The 24,308-nt window shown below is 34.3% G+C and overlaps 1 protein-coding gene across 2 annotated transcripts in view; it reads right to left on the bottom strand.

Moving 5' to 3' along the window:
• The window catches only part of LOC148946222 (carbonic anhydrase 2-like), a 75,114-nt gene extending 57,529 nt beyond the window's left edge, over nt 1-17,585 (bottom strand). The window contains exon 1 of one of the 2 annotated variants that reach the window (XM_089098316.1): nt 17,522-17,585. In XM_089098316.1, coding sequence (XP_088954442.1) covers nt 17,522-17,531 — 10 coding nt within the window. In that variant the 5' untranslated portion in view covers nt 17,532-17,585. Of the gene's footprint in view, nt 1-15,519; nt 15,655-17,521 lie in introns of those variants that run through there. The other variant, XM_089098315.1, reaches the window with a different exon arrangement.
• Between the last annotated feature and the right edge of the window lie 6,723 nt (nt 17,586-24,308).

Here is a 24,308-nt window from a genome sequence, read left to right on the forward strand (position 1 = left end):
AGTTTCATCAAGTTTAATCAAAAGTTACGTGCCTGAGAAAATTTGGCTGATTTTCGGTAAAAGGGGGAAAAAACCCCTAAAAATTATAGAACCTTAATGAAAATCACATCATCATATTCAGCGTATCAGAGAACCCTACTGTAGAGGTTTCAAGCTCCTATCTACAAAAATGTTGAATTTTGAATTTTTTGCCAGAAGAAAGATCACGGATGTGTGTTTATTTGTTTGTTTGTTTGTTTGTTTTTTTTTCCCAGGGGTGATCGTATCGACCCAGTGGTCCTAGAATATCGTGGGAGGGCTCATTCGAACGGTTTAATTTCCGTTCGAATGAGCCCTCCCACGATGCGCCCTCCCGCCCTTTTTAAGTAACCAAAAAATGGAGGGCAACTAGGCCCCCTCCCACGCTCATTTTTTCCCCAAAGTCACCCAATCGAAATTTTGAGATAGCCATTTTGTTCAGCATGGTCGAAAATATGATAACTATGTCTTTTAGTAAGATTTAATCCCCAGAAGTCCCTTGGGGGAGGGCTGAAACTTATGAACTTTACCCAATGTTAACATATAGAATTGGTTATTGGGAAGTATACAGACGTTTTCAGGGGGGATTTGTTCTGGAAGTGGGGGTGGGGGGTGGGTGTGTCGGGGGTTATGTGGGAGGATCTTTCCATGTAGAAAGTTTTCATGAGGGAAGGGACATTGCTATGAAGGGGGCGCCGGATTTCCCTGCATCATTTAAAAAGAGATCAGAAATTATATATAAAAAAAAACAAGTTCTCAACTGAACGTAAGGAGCAACATCAACACTTAAAATGACAGAAAACATTATGTATATGATTGGGTTCACCCCCTAGTCAATACCTCGCTCTTTAAGCCAAAGATTATTTAGTACTTTCATAAGAGCTATTTATTCTAATTAACGGCATTTGTGGGTCATTTTTAAAGAATTTGAACAAAATTTGAACTTTTGCTTGCAGATCAAGGTATTGAATAAGGGGCGAACCCTCTAATTTACGTATTAAAAATATATAAATATAGAAGTTCGTTACTTAAGTTAATTCGTAAGTTACGTATATTTATTACTAATAAAAACGTTCGTAAATAAAATTAAACAGGTTTCGAGAAAGCCATCTAAGCAAATAAAACTAAAATTAATATGCAAATTTTGTTTTAATTATTCATGTACGGTGAGCCAAAATCAAAACCTGCATTAGTTCAAAAACGTTCAAAAATTAAATAAAAAAAACAAGTTTTTTTAACTGACAGTAAGGAACAACGTTAAAACGTTAAAACGAACAGAAATTATTCCGTATATGAAAGGGGCTGTCCCCTCCTCAACGCCTCGCTCTTTACGCTAAAGTTTGACTTTCTCACAGCTCTATTATTTTTAAACAATGAAAAACTTTAGCGTAAAGAGCGAGGCGTTGAGGAGGGGACAGCCCCTTTCATTTAAATAAAAAAACAAGTTTTTTTAACTGAAAGTAAGGGTCGACGTTAAAGCTTAAAACGAACAGAAATTATTCCGTATATGAAAAGGGCTGTCCCCTCCTCAACGCCTCGCTCTTTACGCTAAAGTTTTTTATTGTTAAAAAAAAATAGAGTTGTGAGAAAGTCAAACTTTAGCGCAAAGAACGGGAAGTTGAGGAGGGGACAGCCCCTTTCATATACGGAATAAGGGGAGAACCCCCTCATATACGTAATAACATATACGCAATAAAAAAAAACAATAAAAAAAACAAGCGAAACGGCTCAATAGTAATCGAAACTTTTAAAAACGGAATTTTGATGTCAATAAATGTATCAAAAGAATGGGCTTATAATGCTTATTCCAAATAGATAAATTTTATTAAGTTTAGTATTACTCATCAAGGGCCATGGTCCCCTGCCCCTCCCCCTTGCCAGCGCCCAATGCCATTTTTTTGTAAGGTAATAATTTTTTTTATTTGTTTTATTTGTTTTATTTTATTTGTTTTATTTGTTATTGGGAAGTATGCATACATTTTTCGGGTGGGGAGGACGAATTTTCTGCTGGGAGAATTTTAAATAGTTTCCAGAGGATGAAATTTTAAGAAGAAATTTTACGCTGGTTGAATTTGTAAGAATTCATACACGAAATTTCTTTATATGTCTTGCTTTCTGTTTGTCGATTTAATTTTACGCGTGGGTATGTTAAGGGTAATTGTCATGGACGTAGGCATCATATTGTCTAAGGGGGGGGCAGTCGATAGTGTGATGGAGTTTTATCAACTGCTTTTTCCAAACCATCTGCTTTTTCAGCCATATCTAATGTAGATTTGAAGGTCTAGGGGGGGGGGCAGATGACCCCTGCCCCCCTCCCTATGCCCATGGTAATTGTCCGGGGTAAATCTTCGCTAGGATTGAATTGTCCAGAGGATATTTCTATGGGGATTTTTCCGTGGAGGTGGAGCCAGGTATCATGCCATTATTTAAAAAACGATCAGAAATAAAAAAAACAAGTTTTTTCAACTGAAAGTAAGGAACAACATTAAAAGTTAAAACAAACAGAAATTATTACGAATATGAGGGGGGTTACCGCCTCTTCAACGTCTCACTCTTTGCGCTAAAGTTTAAATTTTGTCCCAATTCTTCAAAAACGATTCCCAAACACAAGGGTCGTCTAATTAGAACAATAAGCAACTTTTTCTAAAGTGCCAAAAACCTGTAGCCTGAAGAGCGAGGTGTTTAGGAGGGGGGCAACCGCCCTCACATATGTAATAATTTGTGTCCATTTTAAGTTTTAATGTTGCTCCTTACTTTCAGTTGAAAAAAAAACTTGTTTTATTTTCTTTATTTAATGAAGATTAGAGGCAAACAATTTTCTAAAGACAATAGATGTCAATTAAAGTAAAAGTATTTAAAAATGAAAAAAAGTTACAAAAAATACAGAAAGAAATAGCCTACTTACAAAAACTAAGATATAAACTCCTAGCATTAAGTTCTGTTGAGCAATGCCGAAGCGTTGGACGGATATTTTTTAACAATATCGACACTTTTGAACTTGGTTATCAAACACAAAAATATTTAATGCCTTTAGACTCAGTGTTTATAAAAAGTAATGCATTATCAAAGTAGTTTGTTAAAAATAAAACATCAAAACTAAGGTTAAGAAAATCTGATAAAAATTTTTAATTCAATTTTTTAATTTAATTTTGAATCCCAAAAGCCAGTAAATTTGACACCTTTAAACTTCATAACTGTAAAAAATAAATTTTTCAAAGTGAAAAATAGATAAATAAATGAATCCTAGAAACAAAAAAAAAATTAACAATAAAAACAGAAAAAACGTATCCGTTCAGGGGGAAAATACAGAAATTCTTCTGTCAATATCAGCTCATGGGTACTCTTACAATGCAATTAAAAAGTTGACGGTCTATAATTATGCGAACTATATTGTGTTCTAATAACTGCACTAATTACTAATAAAGAAATACACATTTAAGATCACCATAAAAAGCTGATTCTGTGACTGAACAATATCAAAAGTTAGGCTCTTATACTTTCGTTGTTGACAAGGATCGTTATTTACTTACCTTTCATTACTATGAAGAATTTGTTGTTTTTTTTCTTTTTTGTTCCAGCCAAATCATATACAAAAAAAAAATTGTGGAAAACTTGTTAGGGGTCACTCACTCACAAATTAGAACTTATATTTTTCCTTATTATGGGTCAAAATCTATTGTCAGGCAGCGAACAATGGGACAACAGACATTTTTTTCATGGTTTTTCCCTATTCTGTTTTTTTCCTTTGGTTTCCTTATAATTACAATAGAGTCCCAAATTTCCGGGTGGGGGCTATGGCCCCCTGCCCACCCCCTTGGCCTCATTAAGCCAAAAATGAGTAGAAACAAATTCAAATAGTTTTCCAAGCGTAAAACTACCACAAATCACCATAAATAAGTGAACTGAACCCAAAACGAACAGAAATAACAATAAATAACCTATTCAAACTCAAAAGAGCAACAATTAGAATGGTTAGGGCGCTGACAACCCCCACACCTCCTTAAGACCAGAAAGTAATTTGCACTTTACTGAAAACAAAATACATCTTAAATGTTTTCACTTTTTTTACTTCAACAAATAAAGAAGAATTAAGACTATAAGGAATAGATATACGAATATGTATATCAAACTGACAATAAAGGTTATTTTTCTTCTTTTTTTAAGTAAAGTGCAAATTATTTCCTGTTCTGAAGAAGACATGGGTGTTGTTAGCCATAGTCCTTTTATTTTTTTTTGCTCGTTTTGAGTTTGAATAGGATATCTATTGTAATTTCTGTTAGTTTTGGGTTTCATTTATTGATTAATGGTGATTTGTGGTAGTTTTACACTTGAAAGATAAGAAACAGAAACTCGTAGAATTTGACAGCGCTTTGTTGATGGTTCTTTCCCTAAATTGTTTTTCTTCTTCAATTTTTTTTTTAATTTGGCAACCGCTTTTAAATTGGCAACTTTTTAAGACACTTCTGGTGTGTATATTCCTCTTTTTCCACAGTTACTTTCCATGGGGGGGGGAGGGGAGCTTTTTCCGAGTGGTTAAACACCACCCTTCACTATATTCATTTATGTTATTTTACTGTGTTCATGGCCGTATATTGGGCTTTGAAATACACTTATTTGTCTATAGACATATATATCTATCTAATATATCTATCTAATAGATATATCTATCTAATATGCAGAATAACTGTACCAAACAGATTTTGCATGCAGACCCGCTATGCTTACCCCCCCCCCCGTCTAATGTGCAAATCTATAGCTCAAATTTATTTCTAAAGTAACGAAGAAACTAACGAAAAAACCGGTGTGTTCTCGAATTTTACACAGCGTAAACTTGAATTAGTGGCACATAATCCCCAAGTACCAAAATTCCTTCCCCCTACGGAAATTAAAAGAATAAAACTCAAATAAAATTCTCAAATTGGAAAGCCTTATTTTGCACGGGGGGGTATTTTCCAGGGGGTATTTTCCGGGTGGTATTTTCCGTGTGTGGGGGGTATTTTCCGGGGGGTATTTTCCGCGGGGGGAGGTATTTTCCGCGGTGGGAGGGGTATTTTCCCCGGGGGGAGGGGGTTATTTTCCGGGAGTTATTCTCCCGGGGGGGGGGGGTAAACGTCGGCCACCGAAAAACCTAAATTAGTGGTAAAACTCCTGGCCATGACAACCTTGATAGCCATGAAGCCAGCCTAAATAAGCAATTTAGAGCTAATAGAAATAAATGGTGGATCCGTTTCACTGTATTTTGGAATAAAATATTCCAAAGTTTTACTCCATTTTGAAATAAACTGAACAAAAGCAAAGCTGATATAAAATTTTCTATTTGTCCCTGGACTTATAAACTATAAAAGATTTCGGCCAGTCTGTTTGGAAGTCAATTTAGACACCCCGTGCGGAAGCCCAATTATTTTGCCTGTTTCTTTACACCAAATAAAGCTTGGACTCCTACAAATACATTTTATTAAAAAGTCATGTTTAGTGATTTATTGATTGGTACATCTGTGGGAATGACACTAAAGCAGAGGTTTTGGAAATATTGAGATAAATGAAGGTATTTTTGCCGAAAATTTAAGGACAAACCGATGAAAGAAACTCAAAAACTGATTTGAACACATTCTATTCATTTTTTGGCACTCACAAGTATTTTCAGAATTATAAGCCTTTGAAAATTTCATGTTTTGAAAATTTTGCTGTACTTAATTAAGGGGGACAACGTAACGAATGATGGGTTACTGGATCTTCTGCCCAATAAAATTATCTGAGGCTTATAACCTTTAAAACACTTTATAGTCATTTCAAGAAGACGAATATGATATTTTTGTTTCAATGATATTTCAGTTTATTGATGTTGTTCAATTTATGAGTTTATTGAATGATATTATAATATTTCAGAATTTAGACAATTTTTTTTGTTACCTTATAATTCACCAATGTTCCCAACCCGTCTCCTGGTGTATACTCTTTTTGAATATTAAAACTCGATCCTCCCAACCCCTTTGAACAGGCTGCACACTGTTTGCGAGGTATTACTCTGCATAATAGATGCAAAAAAAATAATTGTAATCAAATTCTTTTCTATGAATCCTATATTGCAACCCAAAGGGCACATCCTTTCCTTTTAATCCGTGAGTAGTATGGGGGTATGTAGTCCGAGTGGCCAGTCGCCCTATCGATCCGTGGTCCGGTCACCTTTTTAAAAGACAAAACAGAACGGAGTTTCCCCTAATGCTGCCATCTACATAACCAAAGTCATAGGTGTCTCTATTGCTAACTATACCTATAGATGGTAACATGTTTACTTTTCCAACAACGACATTTTTTAGCTTCTAAGCAGTTTTCCATTAATTAAAAGAAATTATGTTTGATGTAGAAATCGAACGTGAGACTCATGATTTCCAATGGTAAAAGAACGACACGTTACTTGACGGAGAAATCAAGACATTGAAGATATTATGTCCTTAGAAGTACATTCTAGGCAATCAATATATTGTTTCTGGGACCCTGGTTAACTGATGTTAAGGACCACAATATCGTAACAAGTTATTTGCAATATCAATTTCTCATTCGAATTTTTGGTATGTGTTATCAGTGATCTGTTGTCGGGCACATTTTTTGGCATCATTCCAAGAATATGCATACCAAGGTCATTTAAGATGCAAGCTGGACAGATATATTCTTTTGATGGTTAATGAAACATTTTTGGATGTCCAAAATTGTAATGACTACAACCGGGCAGGTATGATTTTTGTAATGTAATGGTTCAAGAACATCGCTTTCCATTGCCGGGCTCGCACATGAGTTTTCGCCCCCCATATTCCCATCCATGACCCTGATTCTCCATCCAGGGCCACATATCTCTATCCCAGGGCTCAGTTCAAACACCAGGACCCCATGTCCCCACACAGAGCCCCGAGTCCCCCTTCAGCGTCTCCGCACGCTCACTGAGCCCAAACAAACATTACTCAAAATCAGTTAACATAATGTAACCTAAATGAGCGCCAAGTATAGAAAACCCACATGGAATCAGAGAGCAGGGTCTGTCAGGCCCCATAAAGCTCTTTTAAAGGATCCACAAATTACTGATTTACCCAAAAAATCTTTTTATTTTAATGAACGTCTAGTAATGAAAAAAGCCACGGGGAAACAGGAAACAGAGTCAGGGAACTGAGTCCCTCAAACCCCGTAAAGCTCATTTAAAAGATAAATGAAGTATTTATTTAACAGAAAATCTTCGTTTTTGTGCTGAATGCCAAGTAAAGAAAAAAAACATGGAATCAGGGGACAGAGTCTCTCAAACCCGGTATAGCTCTTTTAAAGGATATAACAATTATTTGTTTAAAACAATTTTCTTTTTTATTGGGTGCCAAATAAAGAAAAAAAAATATTGAATCATGGAACAGAGTATCTCAAACCCCGTAAGGCTCTTTTAAAAGATAAAAGCATTATTTATTTAAAAGAAATGTTCGTTCTTTTAACGAAGGCCAAGTAAAGATAAAAACCTAGATGGAATCAGGGAACAGAGTCTCTCAAACCTCATAAGGTTCTTTCAAAGGATACAAGAATTATTTATTTAACAGAAAATCTTCGTTTTTTTAATGAACGCCAAGTAATGAAAAAACTTACACGGAATCAGGGAAAAGATTCTCTCAGACCTCGTAAAGCTCTTTTAGTGGTTACAATAATTATTTATTTAGCAGAAAATTCGTTTTTGTATGAACACCAAGTAAAGAAAAAAAACATATGGATTCAGAGAACAGAGTCTCTCAAGCCCCATCAAGTTCTTTTAAAGGATACAAGAATGATTTATTGAACAGAAAATCTTCGTTTTTTAATGTACATCAAGTGAAGAAATAACACTTGGAATCAGGGAAGAGAGTCACATTAACCCCATAAAGCTATTTTAAATGATAAGAAAGATTATTTATTTAACAAAAAATCTTCGTTTTTAATGAACGATAACGAAAGGAAAAACTCACATGGAATCAGGGAACAGAAGCTCTCAAGTCCCGTAAATCTATTTTAAAGGATACAAGAATTATTTCTTTGACAAAAAATCTTCGTGTTTTTAATTAAAGCCAAGTAAAGAAAAACATGGAAGCAGTGAATAGAGTCTTTCAAATCTCCGTAAAGTTCTTTTAAACGATACAAGAATTATTTACTTAACAGCAAATCTTCGTTTTTTAAATGAATACCAAGTAAATAAAAAAACACCTGGAATCAGGGTACATAATCTTCCGAACCCCGTTAAGCTCTTTTAAAGGATACAAGAATTATTTATTTAACAGAAAACCTTTTTTTTTAATGAACGCCAAGTAAAGAAAAAAAACACAGAGAATCAGGAAACAGAGTCAGGGAACTGATTCTCTCAAACCCTGTAAAGCTCATTTAAAAGATAAACGAATTATTCATTTAACAGAAAATCTTCGTTTATTTACTGAATGCCACGTAAAGAAAACAAAACATGGAATCAGGGGACAGAGTCTCTCAAATCCGGTAAAGCTCTTTTAAAGTATATAAGATTTATTTATCTTAAAAAAATCTAATTTTGTTAAGGAGTGCCAAGTAAAAAAAGCAGATGCAATCATGGAACAAAGTCTCTCAAAACCCGTAAGGCTCTTTTAAAAGATACAAGAAATATTTATTTAACAGAAAAACTTCGTTTTTTAATGAACACCAAGTAATGCAAAAACCCACATGGAATCAGGGAACAGATTCTCTCAAACTATGTAAAGCTCTTTTAATGGTTACGAGAATTATTTATTTAACAGAAAATTCGTTTTTTATGAACACCGAGTAAAGAAAAAAAACATATGGAATCAGGGAACAGAGTTTCTCAAGCCCCATAAAGTTCTTTCAAAGGATACAAAAATCATTTATTTAACGGAAAATCTTACGTTTTTTTAATGCAAACAAAGTAAAGAAAAAAATACATGGAAATCAAGGAACAGAGTCACCTTAACCCCATAAGGCTATTTTAAATTTTTAAGAAGGATTATGTATTTAACAAAAAATCTTCGTTTTTTTTATGAACGATAACGAAAGAGAAAAAACAACATGGAATCAGTGAACAGAGTCTCTTAAGCCCTGGAAATCTCTTTTAAAGGATACAATAATTATTTATTTCACAAAAAAATCTTCGTGTTTTTATTGAAGGCCAAGTAAATAAGAAAACAACATGGAATCAGGGAATAGAATCTCTCAAATCCCCTAAAGTTCTTTCAAACGACACAAAAATTATTTACTTAACAGAAAATCTTCGTTCTTTTAATGAACACCAAGTAAAAAAAACCTGGAATCAGGGTACATAATCTTTCCAACCCCGTAAAGCTCTTTTAAAGGATACAAGAACTATTTATTTAACCAAAATCTACATTCTTTTAATAAAAGTCAAGTAAAGAAAAAAAAATGGAATCAGGGAACAGAGTCTCTCAAACCACTTAAAGTTCTTTTAAAGGAGACAATAATTATTTATTTAACATACAATCTTCGTTTCTAATGAATGCCAAGTAAAGTAAAAAAAACACATGGAATCAGGGAACAGAATCTCTCAAACCCTGTAAAGCTCTTTTAAAGGATACAAGAATTATTTATTTAACAAAAAATATTTGGTTTTTTAATGAAAGCCAAGTAAAAAATAATCCATTTAACAGAAAAATCTTGGTTTGTTAAATGAATGCTAAGTAATGAAAAAACACATGGAATCAGAGAATAGAGTCTCTCTAATTCCGTAAAGCTCTTTCAAATGATACATTAATTATTTATCTAACAGAAATTTTTTGTTTTTTAATGAACGCCGAGTAAAAGAAACAAAACCCACGTGGAATCAGGGAGCATTGTCTCTCAAACCTCGCAAAACTCTTTTAAAGGGTACAAGAATTATCCATCTAACAAAAAATCTTCGTTTTTTAATGAACGTCAAGTAAAGAAAAAAACACCTGGTATCAGGGCACATAGTCTTTTAAACCCCGTAAAGCTCTTTTAAAGGATACAAGAAATATTTATTTAACAGAAAATCTTCATTGTTGTAATGAACGTCAAGTAAAGATAAAACCCACAAGAAATGAGGGAACAAAGTCTCTCAGACCCCGTAAAGTTCTTTTAAAGGATACAAGAATTATTTATTTAACAGAAAATATTCGTTTTCTAATGAACGCCAAATAAAAAAAACACACATTGTATCAGAGAACAGAGTCTCTGGAAACCCCTTAAAGTTCTTTTAAAGGATACAAGAATTACTTCTTTAACATAAAATCTTGGTTTTTTAAATGAATGCCGAGTAATGAAAAAACCACTTGGAATCAGGGGACAGAGCCTCTCTAACTCCGTAAAATTCTCTTAAATGGTACATGAATTATTTGTTTAACAAAATAATATTCTTTTTATTAATGAACGCCAAGTAAAAAAACGCAAAGAATTAGGGAACAGAGTCTCTGAAACCCCGTAAAGTTCATTTAAATGATAAAAGAATTATTTATTTAACAGAACATATTAGTTTTAATGAACGGCAAGTAAAGAAAAAAAAATACATGGAATCAGAGAACAGAGTCTCTCAAAACGCGTAAAGCTCATTTAAAGGATGCAAGAAGTATTTATTTAACAGAAAATATTTCTTTTTTTGAACGTCAAGTAAATAAAAAAAACCATTTGGAATCAGGATACATAGCGTTCCGAACCCCGTAAGGATCTTTAAGGGATACAAGAATTATTTATATAATTGAAAAGCTTCGTGTTTTCATATACGCCATGTAAAGAAAAAAATACATGGATTCAGGGAAAAGAGTATTTCAAATCCCGTAAAGTTCTTTTAAGGGATACAAAACTTATTTATTTAAGAGAAAATCTTGGTTTTTTAAGTGAATGCTAAGTAATGGAAACAAAACCACGCGCAATCAGGAAACAGAGTCTTTCTAACTCCGTAAAGCTCTTTTAAGCGATACATGAATTATTTATTTAACAGAAAATCTTCTTTTTTTAATGAAAGGCGAGTAAAAGAAACAAAACCCACGTGGAATCAGGGAAACGGTGTATTTCAAACCCCATCTAGCTCTTTTAAAATATACAGAAGTTATTTATTTAGCAGAAAATCTTTATTTTTAATGAACGCTAAGTATAAAAAATCCAAAATGGAATCAGGGAACAGAGTCTCTCAAACCTCATAATGCCATTTTATGTGATACAAGACATTTATTTAACATAAAAATCTTCGTTTTTTTAATGAACACCAAGTAAAGAAAAAGACACATGGAATTAGGGAACAGAGTCTCTCAGACCCCCTTAAAGTTCTTTTAGAGAATACAAGAATTATTTATATAATTAATTTAATATTAGTTATTTAAAAAATATTTATTTAATATATTTTTATAATAGCTCCTTGGACAGTTGCATATTTCTTTACGCATCCTTTGTCAAAATATTGAGAGTCGGTAATAACAATTTTCCCCTCCATTTTGAACGTAATCACGGTGTGAATCGCCCTCTACCCTTTTGCGTACTAGGCGAGGTGGAAAGACGCGTTCGTTTAATACCCTTACCAGGCCCACTCGGTGTGCTATCCAATCAAATTCCCCCTGATATTTCTTCAAATTCCCTTCATCGTTTTAAATCATGTTTATTTCCAATAATACTTTTAGGGAAAATTTGAAATTTTTTAAAATTTATATAAATGACTATCAAAGGATTCAAGTCTTTTACGATTTGTAATCAAATCTGATAACAAATCAACTAAAATGTTGGGTTTGCCCTGGATTATAACTTCATTCTTTTTCTCATCAATTTGTTCATTTTCAGGGAGATAAGTCAAGAGTATTTTATTCTGTTCACGATAGAATTAGGGTAACATGTCTACAACACTTATTAATAAATCTTCTTCTTCTTGTTTTGGTGTTTTCAAAGTATCAATCTTTCAGTAGTTTCAGAAGGTTGATCTATGATGATCAACCTTCTTTGAGCGGTTTTTCACGGTAAGGTTTATGTTAGTTGACACGTTGAAGGGTATTTTGAAGTATTATTAATTTTTCATCATCGGCAATTGTTTCATTGTTAATAAATTTATCAAGATTATCTTCAAAGCGCTGTTTTGGTGAAAGAGCAAGTTCAATTGGCGTCAATTTATAGGGTTTAGCCATTTCTGAAGAATAGTGTTTACCAGTCCGGCGATTATCAACAGTAACAATGAAAAGAAACTACCACCTTATTGAACCCGTCATTTCATTTTGCAATTTATTTTATTTTTCCTGGCTAGGGTACATAGAAGTGAATGACATTGCTTTGTCTGTTGTCTAACACCTTCTGACAGTTTAACATTGCCTCTCGTTAAACTTAAACAAAGTTCAGATTAATGAATTCATTGTAAATACCACGTTTGAGTATAGCTTTCCTAAGCCGTAGTTTGGAATTATCTAGGACGGAAATTAATGTGTGTTTTCATGTAGCTTCTTCAGCGTCATGATGGCAACTAATAACCTTTCTTATTATTCACGGGTAGTTTTACAGTAATGTTATTATCAAAAATATCAGTGACTACACGCAACTCTTCGGATTTGTTTTGATTAAGATCCAATAAAATGTATCCATAAGGTTTATTAGAAGCTTGATTGTACGCCGAGAGTAAAAACTTGGGCTCGTCACGCTAGATTTGTTTGTTTAGAGCTATAAGAAAACTTGAATCGCGAACAACCCTATAGATGATATAGTAATTACAATTCAAAGCCAGTGTTTTCATACATTTACTCTGATGAAAAGATTGCAGTAGTTTCGAAAATTTATTCATGATGTGACCAGGACCGTAAATAATTTTAGTATTTCCTGAGACCATTCTTCAATAGATTCAGCTAAATCGTCAATAATCAATCACGGGTTTGGCGCAATACTATTAAACACGTCAAGTCCTCGTATGAATTTTATGCTTGTTACAATAGTCTTTATTTTGTCATAGGACCCTTGCCAAACAGTATAGCAATAATAGATATTTTTCAGATTTTTTAAAATTATTTTATCACGATTTTGAATTATTTTCAATAATAATGTCGTTTTGCCAGAAACAACACTACCACATTGGTGGTAGTGTCTTTGTGGACCAAATTGGTGGTCCGCAAAAAAAGGATTTGAACGGTGTTTTAAATTGATACATACTCCTCCGGTGTCACAATATAACTAACCAAACTTAACCTCAATCTGTTGAATAAATATTTAAAAGAAATAGAATGTAATTAGTTTCTTTACTTCATTAATACATTATGTATTTACCAGAGCAATTAAACATTAAAAGCACTTGAGCATTAAATGGCAGTGAAAAAAGGGTCAGGCGCGGAGGGGCTGGACGCCACGGCTGACTGGGGGCACCCGGAATGGACCGAAAGACGGGGCGGCAGGCCGGGATGTGAACCGAAACGATGACAAAACATAAAACACTTTAAAAAATCACTTTACGTACCCTAGAAATAGCGGTCTTGTTCACAACAGATGTTTGCCAATTTTAGACGAAGGGGGTACGATAGATTTGACACATTTGACGGCTCATATTCCATGGTTTTAAACGTGTGAGGGAAAAAGACGCCTTTTCCGGGAAAACGATATTTATCAGCGGGAAAGAGTAATTTCTTTTGAAAAGATAAATTATCATAGATTGGGGGAAGGGTTTGGGTTTTTACATAGTAAATAGGGGACAATATGAGCTTAAAATGAGTATAATCATCATAATGTTTGGATGGAGGATGGGGCTTGGGGGAGAAGGGTTAGAAAATAATAGAGAAAGAGACCTACTTCTTGATATCTTTGAGAATTGTTCATTTTTTTAGAGAGTTGTATCACTTTCAAAATCTGAACGAGTACTGATTTATAGCCTTTTCGGTACCTATTTATATTGCCCTGGCATGAAGGCTTTGCGTGGGACATCTATTTATAGTGGTCCTGGGATAAGGGAAGGATGATACACGGGGATCCTTTTGTGTCTTCCAAAAAAATAGACGTCCAGACTCGTATATATAGGTTTTATTTATAGTGGGACGAAGGGAGGATAATACAGAGATTTGGGCGTCTTCCAGAAAACAGTAGAAGTCTAGACTCGTATATGAGGCTTCTATTTATACTGGGACGAAGAGCTTTGCATGAGACTATATATATAGTCACATGCAAACAGGTCATCCCGAAAAACAATAGATGTCTAGACTCGTATATGAGGCTTCCATTTATACTGGGACGAAGGGAAGATAATACAGAGATCTATGGGTCTTATACAAAACAATAGGCTCTATTAAAAAATAGCTACGAATCGGGAGAAAATGGCGGCTGATATTGGTTGCTAGGGGCAATATTGCGTAATAACACCCAGAAGCAGGTACTGCATTGCGCAGGTGTGACGTCTTGGGGGATTAGTAGCTCCATTTATCTGTGTGTTTAAAATCCTATGCTAATTCCCTATTATTGGTACTTGTTAAATATCCAGATCACAATCAAGAAGTGAAGTTAAATTAATCATATGGAAATATTGAAACAAAATTGCGTCACCTGGTCACGGAAACATGGCGTCGTGAGACCAGTAGAAAGAGGGATGCGCCATTAAACCTTCTTCTTGCGCCATTAAACATTCTTCTTGATTAATGGAAGAGAGGAGTAGTGGCTATGGGTGCCCTTAAACAGATTAGGCCTACACTACTAACAGGACAACGGTAGTTAAACCAATAAGAATTAAATTCTAAACGTCAACATCCTCCTTAGTGTTTGTTTTTCTTTTTTTTTTTGTTGAGTCTAATACCAGACTGACTGATTCAAATTTATAAATAATATAATTATTAGCTAATTAAAACTTATTATATTAAGAACAAATCTAATGTAAAATAGCCATACCGACGCATTGAATACCTTCGTGAGAAAAGTGAATTTAAAAAAAATGAAGAAAAAGCAAAACTAAATTAAAAAAAATCAATTAAATATAGTTTTTTTAATATCAAAAGACTGTAGCCTATAGATAAAGTGAGTTAAACGAGATGATAGGCGTGGGTATTTTGGGGAATTTACTGGCTCCAATCACAAACGTAGGAATATACCTCGAGGGAGGGAGCAAGTTGGTTAAAACCAAAAAATTAATAGTTTTACAATTCAGTTATAGGAGACTGTTTCCTATGGGGGTGAAACTTCACGGGCTTAGCCATGTAGCCACCCCCCTCCACATCCCCACTCTACATTTGCCAAGGCCATATCCAAGAGGGATATAGGGTTTAAACCCCCTACCCCTCCTCAAAATATTTTTTGGCTAAAAAACGTAACAAAAATGAATATAAAACAACTTTTTGATGTGCTTTATTTTTTGTAAAGCCCCCCTCTGACAAAAAATACCCCCCCCCCGAACAAAATCCACTTGCAATAACCACTTGCAAGGGTAAAAAATCGATTATATTTTATTATCAGGGGTTTCGGAACGCCAGCAGTAACGCATAATTAATTATCATTAGTCCTAATGATAAATATTTTTTAGAATAAACCCCACAATTAAATAAAAGATAAACTAACCTGATATAGTTTTATTGAGACCAATCTTTTGTTGTAACACCATTGAAACTGTTTCTCTAAATAAATTACAACTTGTTAAGAAGGTTCTATGAATAAAAGATGATTAGCCTGTCTCTGCAAGGTGTGTATTTGAGCTCGGACGTTTATTTGATACTAAATTTATTTTAGAAAAAAAGCGACACGGTCCTACTGTTCCATCAAGGAACAGGCTGGGCTGTTTTATATGTAAAAACTGGTTTTAGAGGGGCTTTATGTTTGTAACGCAGCAAATTATGCAAATACTTGTTTTTATTATTTTTATGTCTCTTTTATTGGGGAATTTGAGTAATAATGTACTGTCCATAAACGGCAGACTTAGGCTAAAGCTAAATCTATTAGTTTTCAGCTTTTTTAATTGATAGGAAGAGAAAAAATAGCCCTGCAGAACCTATAGTAGTTCCAAAACTGCTGAACTCGATAGCAGTGAATACAGCTTAATTAAGCATTTCCGTACTAATACTAACAAGTGAAAAATTCATTTCGTTATATACCCCTCCAAAATAAAATATTCCCAACTTTTACTTCGTTTTTAAAATAAACTGAATAAACCAAAACAATGATGGAAGAGGATTAACAATTTCTTCAAAATTCAGATTGTGTTTTATAAAGGAACTCTAGGTAAGAACATATCCAGGAATTTCTTCCGGAGGGGGGGGTCAATAAAAGTCTTTGCAAAACGCCTCAAAATTAGTTTAAATGCATTTTGCAGATTTTTACAGGTCAGATAAAAATTTCTGGGGGAGGTGTTCAAACTCCCCATGGATACTGCCTTGACTCCAGGTATGTTTGCTCGTCAGGTATAGCTAATCCCCATTGGGGTATGAACAGCTATTTCTCTTCTATTACCACACGATTTTCCAATAGTAGGTACAGGGCCCATTGGAACACAGATTTGGATTAAGCTTAGAGATTTTCTTAGAATACTAGACAATATTGTTGGATTTTTTTTATCGTCTTTTTTAGCTGATTTTCGTTCAAGGAAAATATTAGAAGCAGCTATTCTTCACGTCTATATTTTAGTATGACGTTTATTTCATTTAAAAAAAAGTAATGTTGATACATTTTCATTTCAGGGCTTTCTATTGCTCAAGCTAAAAGTGCTATTAAGCTTTGAAAATTGTGACCCATTATTATCAATAGCATAGAACAATCTTTTAGCTCAAAAATCCAGTCTCCTTACAACTCGTGGATTAGCTAGAGGGAGCAAAGGGGCGCGGGGTGAAGCCTCTGAGAAGGTACCAAACTGAGATTTGTTACCTGTTTTTGTTCTATTGTTTACTTATACTGTGGTATTGATCAGAGGGAAAAGCAGACATTGTCCTCGGCTGAAAACAATAGCTACACCTCTGCTGACTGCTCAAATTAGCAAAAAAATTACTTTAAAATTAGTATTCTTGTTCTAACACTAAATAATTGATTTGGTCGCCCTTTTAAGACGGATAGAGTATTCTCATGCTAGTAACAGTATTTTAATATCTTGGAAGATAACGGAAAAGGTCAATTGGAGTTTCACCGATTAGTCAGTACAGAAAGTCAGTACAACCGATTAGTCATCCGGAGAACCATAGAAGATCACCTAACGAGTCTTGATATTTCCCTATTTTCTAGATGAAACAAGATCTCTGTAATCTATTGACCACCAATACTTGACCCTTTGGTATATTACAAAAATGATTACTTTTATATAAACGGCTCCCAAAGATCTCTTGCAAAACTAAGAATTTTGAATCCCTCGGATAAGCGGCACCGCATTACCTATAGTCCCCCTAAGGGATATCTTAAGAAAATCCACTCCTCTTGGTAAAGGCCCTTCATTACTTACCCAATGACTGTGAAACTTTTAATTTTATTACATACAACTTAATTAAAATGAAGTCCCGTATCCTGTTTTTCTTTCGAATTCTATGAATTCAGTCTTACAAATAATATCCCTTTTGACTTGGAATAGTAAAAAATAACTAACACGTGTTCATTTACTGTTCTAAAAAAAAACAGAGAATATCCAGAAACTTGTGAATCAGTACTAGGATATTCTCCTACTAGAAGATTGGAACAGTGCCGTTTTTCAAACTTTCGTCAATGGATTAAGCTCCACGATCAATGTCTTCATTTTCCTGCGACTTCCTTCCTATGAAACCAATAGACATCGCCAAAAAATTTATTGGAACAAAAGAAAAAGACTGTAATAGCCATTCATTTGACTAATGAAGAGTGGGTGACGTCAATTCAAGAAAATTTATGTGTGGGGGAAGATATATTTTTCAAAATCCAGGGTGGGGGACAAACATGTCGTTTTTTTAGTTTTTCTATAAAAACACACAAAAAAGGCATTTGCAAATGAAGTACTCCCCAAAAAGGTATTTTTCAATATCCAGGAGCGGGTAAATGGTCATCCCTCAATTGACGCCCAAGGAAAGACCTCCTGTATTCACGAAATGAATAATATCAGGGTGTTTCTATCACACAGTTCTTGGTAACGAACTATGTAAGGAGCGACACGACTTAATAGTAACCAAAACTCTAAAAAGGGAATTTTGGTATAAGTAGATATATAAAAAGAATTGAATTATTATCCTGATTTTAAATATATAAGGTTTATTGAGTTTAATGTTACCCATCAAAAGCTACGAGCCTGAGACAATTTTGCCTGATTTTCCAAAAAGGGCAGAAACACCGCCTAAGAGTAAAAAAAATATTAATGAAAATCACACTATCAAATTCGGTGTATCCGAAAACCTTATTGTACAAGTTTCAAGTTCCCATCTGAAAAAATGTGAAAATTTGTATTTTTTGCTAGAAGAAAGATCACGGATGCGTTCTTTTTTTTTGCTTTTGGTTTTTTTCCCCAGGGGTGATTGCAGTGAACCAAGCAATTTCGAGATAGCCATTTGTTCAACATAGTTGAAAAGCTCAGTAATTATGTCTTTGGGGATAAAATGACCCCCTACAGCCCCTGGGGAAAGGTCTGTGAGTCATGGAATTTTCCCTTTGTTTACGTACAGCGTTTGTTAATGATGAGTATACAGAATTTTTTTTGGGGGGGAGGCTGAATTTTTAGTTGGGGGGGGGGTAATTTTCCACGGGGATAGTTTTGCGTTGGGAAGGAAATTTCCGGGGGCAAACTTTCCAGAGGAAATTTCGCCCCCGGAAATTTCCTTTCAAAGAGAAATGCTTTCATTTCTCTTTGTTAACTAAATTTTGCATTTGGAGATGTTCCAGGGAAATTATCCGGGGGCTATTTTCAGCCTGTTTGGATTCTCAGGAACAAATTTTCACGGAATAGGTGGTTTCGGAGCGATCAGGAAAACGACTAAAAATTAAAGTCTTTTTCAAATGAAAGCATACTAAGGAGGATTTTTCAGGCAGAATCTTCCGCAAGAAATTTTACGAGGGAGGGAGATTTTCAGCGAGGATGGCATTGTTCGAGGGACTTTTAAGGGAGGAGGGTTGCTTTACGTGGCAAGAAATTTCTAAGGAGTAGTTTCTCGTGAAAGGAGACAATTTTTCATGGAGGGTGAGCCAGATTTACCGGCATTATTTGAAAAACAATAAGAAATTAAATAAAAAGAAACAACTGTTTTAAACTGGAAGTAAAGAGCAACATTCAAACTCAAAACGAAAGGAAATTAGTCTGTATAAAAAGGGGTTGACTCCTCCTGAATACCTTGCTCTTTAAACTAAAGTTTGACTGTTTGTCCCAATTTCTTAGAACCGGCTCCTGGAACACAAGGGCCGTTTAATTCGAAAAGGGAGCTTTTTAAAAGTTCTAAGGGCCTTAGCGTAAAGAGCAAGGTATTGAGGAGGGGACAATCCCTTCATATACGGAATAATCTATGCTCGTTTTGAATTTTAATGTTGCTCCTTCATTTTTAACAAAAAGCTTTTTTTATTTAATACATATAATAGGATGTAATTTTGGAATATGCCTTTTCTTTACATCTTCATAAAAAAAAAACTTGGTTGCACCCTATATTTTCGCAAATTCGGGCCGCTGGTTTGAATACTTCTAGAGTCACATAAATTTGGTATATTAAACACCTTTCCCAACCTTGGTTAAACAAAGTAAATTGTATAAACACTTAAAAATTGTTTGTAGATGGAAATGTCAAATTTTTGAAAATATAAGGAACTCCATACAAGGGTACCGGCAGAAAATTTTCCAGGCGGGGGGGAGGGAGTAAACACCAAAGTATCAGTGGTGGGTGGGTGACAGGGAATATATTTAAGGAATTTTTTTCGTAGGAATAAGTTTATTTTTTAATACTTTTAGGAAAGAACTCTCGAATTAAAAGAGCAATTAAATTGCCTGTAAAATGAAACAAAATACAGTAAATTTTAAACTGCAAGGATTCCTGGCAAATGGATCGATTGGATTAATAAATAATATATTTAATTATTACTCATTTAATCTTAAAAGAAAATGAAACTCGTACCAAAACTACAGAAAGATTGCTTTCGTAGATTATAACAGATAAAGACTTGTCTTAATACAATTTCCTACGCCTTAGAATAGTTTACACAAGGAGCAGAGATACTTAAAAATCATCCTGCCTGCATAAATACACGTCTTGATTTATAACGGCCATGTAAAAAGTACCTCTTTCATAACAGGACAATTCTTCCCCTCGAACTTAAATTCGTTAAAAAAAAAATTCAGATATTAAAAAAAAATAGAATAGAACAGCGAAAGAAAAACAAAATTTAAACTTACTATCCAGCTGTCAAATTGACCCTCTTTCTTTCCGTTGTCCTATTCAACTAAATAAACTAACAGGTTCAAAAATATTATCGTCGCAAGACAATCTTATTAAATAGTTTGTGAAAAAAAAAACAGGAAGTAAAAAGTAACTTGGACCAATATTAACCAAAACTAAAAATCGAATTCTCATGACAATTGCTACACCGGCAGTATAGGCTTTTTATGCTATTCTAAATATTTAAAATTCTTTCAGTTTATTGTTACCCACCCAAAACCAATAAATTGAGAAAATTGGCCTGATTTTTGAAAAAATGGAACCCCCCCCCCCCCCCCCCCCCCCCAAAAAAAACAAAGCAAGTAATCTTATTAAAAATCTCTTTACTAGATATATCATATCAGAGAACCCTACCGTAGAGATTTCAAACTCGAATCTTCAAAATGTGGAATTTCGCTTTTTTTTTTTTCAGAAGAAACATCGTCGATGCATGTTTATTTTTTTCCCCAGGGATGATTGTATCAAATCAAAGGTCCAAGATACTAGGGAGGGAGCTCGTTCAAACGTAAATTTAAAGCTCTTTTTTTAAGTGACCATACAGATTGGACCAGGGGAAAGTCTAGTTTTCTTGCTATTTTAGGGCACGAAACTACGACTTTACCCTGAAGAGGATGAATTTGCAATCAATTTAAAATTCTGAGAATCTAATTGATTTGAAAGTATGAATAACTATAGTTTTGGATTTCCAGTTGTAAAAGAAGCAATGCCACGCGGTGGCAGTACTAGATTCAACCAAGTTGATTCGCTTTATTTGCAATGAAATTAGGCTATGTTTGGCGATCTGTAACTGCGGATCAGCTACAATCAAGGCGGGGGGGACGAGTCATTTTTTAGGTGGGGGTAAGGTAGATTCCTAAAAAATTATATTTTAATGGACAAACTAATTATTCTTCACGAGGCTTCACATAAATGCTGAAAGAGCTATGGGGGGACTAGGAATTAGTTAAATTGTTTCGCCATTCAGCAAAAATATTACATTCTCATTTCTACCAGCACAGAGGTTGAAAAGGCAAGGCAGGTTATCATTAGCCCCGCCAGGAAATTTCTTTTGGGTGGAAAATACTGCAAGGAACTTAGTTTTCGGCAATCTTAAATGGTGTTACTTTCTATGGTATTTATGGTGTTACTTTCTATGAGGTACTTCAATGTATTTAAACAAATCTGTGTAATATATTTATCGATAAGAAAACCCCATTTTAGAGGTTGTAATGGCTTCAGTTATGTAGAAGATCAAAATTCTCACAGAATTTCCATCCACACAAACTTTAATACTTCTTTTCTTCCAGCCGAAAATGTTTTGTAATAATATTAACAAGGAATTCTTACCAAAATTATTATTCATCGCCAATTTCTTAAGTATATTCAAATTTTATCCAAAATTCAAATTTAAAATTTAAACGTAGGACGGAACTAATACAGGTATAATTATTGACTTACACATTTTAAAAAGAATTAACCAGGGATTTAAGGGACAGGTACCTCAAATTATATCTTGGTTAGGTCTCGGTAACGTTTGGAAAACAATCAGAAATTAAATAAAAAAAGAGCTTTTTAACTGAAAGCAAGAAACAGATTTGAAACCAATTTGAAAAAATTATTCTTTATATGAAGTGGATTGTCTCCTCCTTAGCTCCCTATTCTTTACTGTGAGGTTTGGCTTTTTTCCACTTTGAAAGAAAATTTGCCATTGGAAAGATAAGATTTTTCAAAGCACTATAAATACTTTTGTTTAAGAACAAGGTGTTGGAAAGGGGACAGTCCCCCTTATATATAAAGTAATTTATATTTATTTTAAGTTACTTTAGTTCAAAATCCTTTTCTATTTGTTTAATTACATTTCATGAAACTATAAAGTTTTATGTATACAGTACTTTTGGCAACGCAGAAAAATCCATCAATATTTCAAAGATCTCTGTTTGGATTTTGATGAATAATCAAACACTTCGTGGTATGAACTGTAAGTACGGAGTTACCCGGCTAAATAGTATTCAAAACTCTAAAAAACCGAATTTTGCTACCAACTAATATATCAAAAGAATTGGCTAATGATGCTGGCTTCAAATATATAGCTTTCATTAAGTTTAGTTTGACCCATCAAAAGCTACAAGCCTGGGAGAATTTGTTTGATTTTCTAAAAAAGGGGGAAAACCCCATCGAAGTCATAGAATTTTAATGAAAACCACACTATTAGATTCAGCGTATCAAAGAACCCTTCTGTAGAAGTTTCAAGCTTGTATTTGCAAAAATATGTAATTTAGTAATTTTTGCCAAGAAGAAAGATCACAGATGCGTGTTTATTTGTTTGTTTCTTTCCCAGGGGTGATAGTATCGACCCAGTGGGCCTACACCGTCAAGAAAGGGCTCATTCTATGGAAATAAAAGAGTTTAGTGCCCTTTTTAAGAGACCAGAATAATTAGAGGGCCCCCTCCCACTCTAGGCCCCCTCCCCCACCACCTTTTCCAAAATCGTCCGACCACAATTTTGATACAGCTTTGTCTTCAGCATAGTTGAAAGGCCTAATAACTATGTCTTTAGAGATAAAATGGCCGCCTTCAGCCCCCGGGGAAAGGTTTTTAAGTTATAAAATTTACCCATTTGTTATTGGGAATATGCATACATTTTTCGGTGGGGAGGGAAGAAATTTTCTACTAGAAGGGTCTTACACGACGAAAATTTTCCATGGAGAGGGAAGTTTACAGGGGTAAAATTTTCAGGGAAAATTTTACACTTTGTGAATTTGCCAGAATTCCTATACAAAATTTCTTGATATGTCTTGCATTTTCTTTACCGATTCAATTTTAGGCGTTGAGATGTTAAGGGTAATTGTTCGGGGTAAATTTTTTCAAGGATTGCATTGTTCAGAGGATATTTCTGTAGAGGGGGGCAGGTATCCTGGCGCTATTTAAAAAAAAGGATCAGAAAATTCAATTAAAAAAAACAAGTTTTTTCGACTGAAAGTAAGGAGCAACATTAAAACTTAGAACGAACAGAAATTATTACGTATATAAGGGGGGTTGCCTCCTCCTCAACACCTATCTCTTTACTCTAAAGTTTAAATTTGTCCCAATTCTTTAAAAACAACTCCTGAAACACAAAAGTCTTTTAACTAGAACAATAAGTAACTTTTTTTAAAGTGCCGAAAAACAATAGCGTGAAGAGCAGTAGGGAGGCTCTATCGACTCCAGACGGGAGTCCATATATGGGCATAGAAACCATGTTTTCGTGGTTTTTCTCACTGAGGATGTTTTTTTATTGTTTTTCTCACTAAGGATGTTTTTTCATGGTTTTTCTCATTTTGATGGATGTTTCTTGGATGTCAACAACAATTGATGGATGTTTCTTGGATGTCAACAATAATTTATATATGTTTTCATGGTTTTTCGCACTGAGGAAGTTTTTTCATGGTTATTCTTACTATGATGGATGTTTCTTGGATGTCAACAACAATTGATGGATGTTTCTTGGATGTCAACAACAATTGCTGGGTGTTTCTTGGATGTCAACATAAGTTCAACAACATTGCTGGATTATCAAGTCTAACGGGTCAATGACCCCTTTTTTCTAGGCCAATTCGTTTGTTGTTTCTAAGTGTATTAATCGAGTCTAACGGGGAACGTGTCTCTTTCTAAGCCAATCAGGGAGTCGGAAATATTACCGGGAGAGGATTGCAGTGAATATAAGGAAAGGATTTTTGCTATAGTTTTTATCAGTGTGAGAATAGAATTCAAGGAGTGATACCGCTTTGACTTTGCTCATTAGAATATATTTGTAATAATGAGTGGAATGTTTACACTATTAGAAGTTGATAGTGGAGTTGGTAGCAATGATACGAGAGCCCCAAACATTGCAGTGGAAATCACACGAGGATCACGGCTTTATCTGGAATGTGATGAAGTATATGCAAGATGTGTGATATCTTAGAGCAAATTTAAAATGGAGGATCAATTATGCTTCGCTGCAAAAGTTGATATAGCGCATGTGAATAGACTTCAAAG

Source organism: Artemia sp. Qi Xiang Cuo, chromosome 12, assembly GCF_049724085.1.
Source record: "Artemia sp. Qi Xiang Cuo chromosome 12, ASM4972408v1, whole genome shotgun sequence".
Taxonomy (NCBI): domain Eukaryota; kingdom Metazoa; phylum Arthropoda; class Branchiopoda; order Anostraca; family Artemiidae; genus Artemia; species Artemia sp. Qi Xiang Cuo.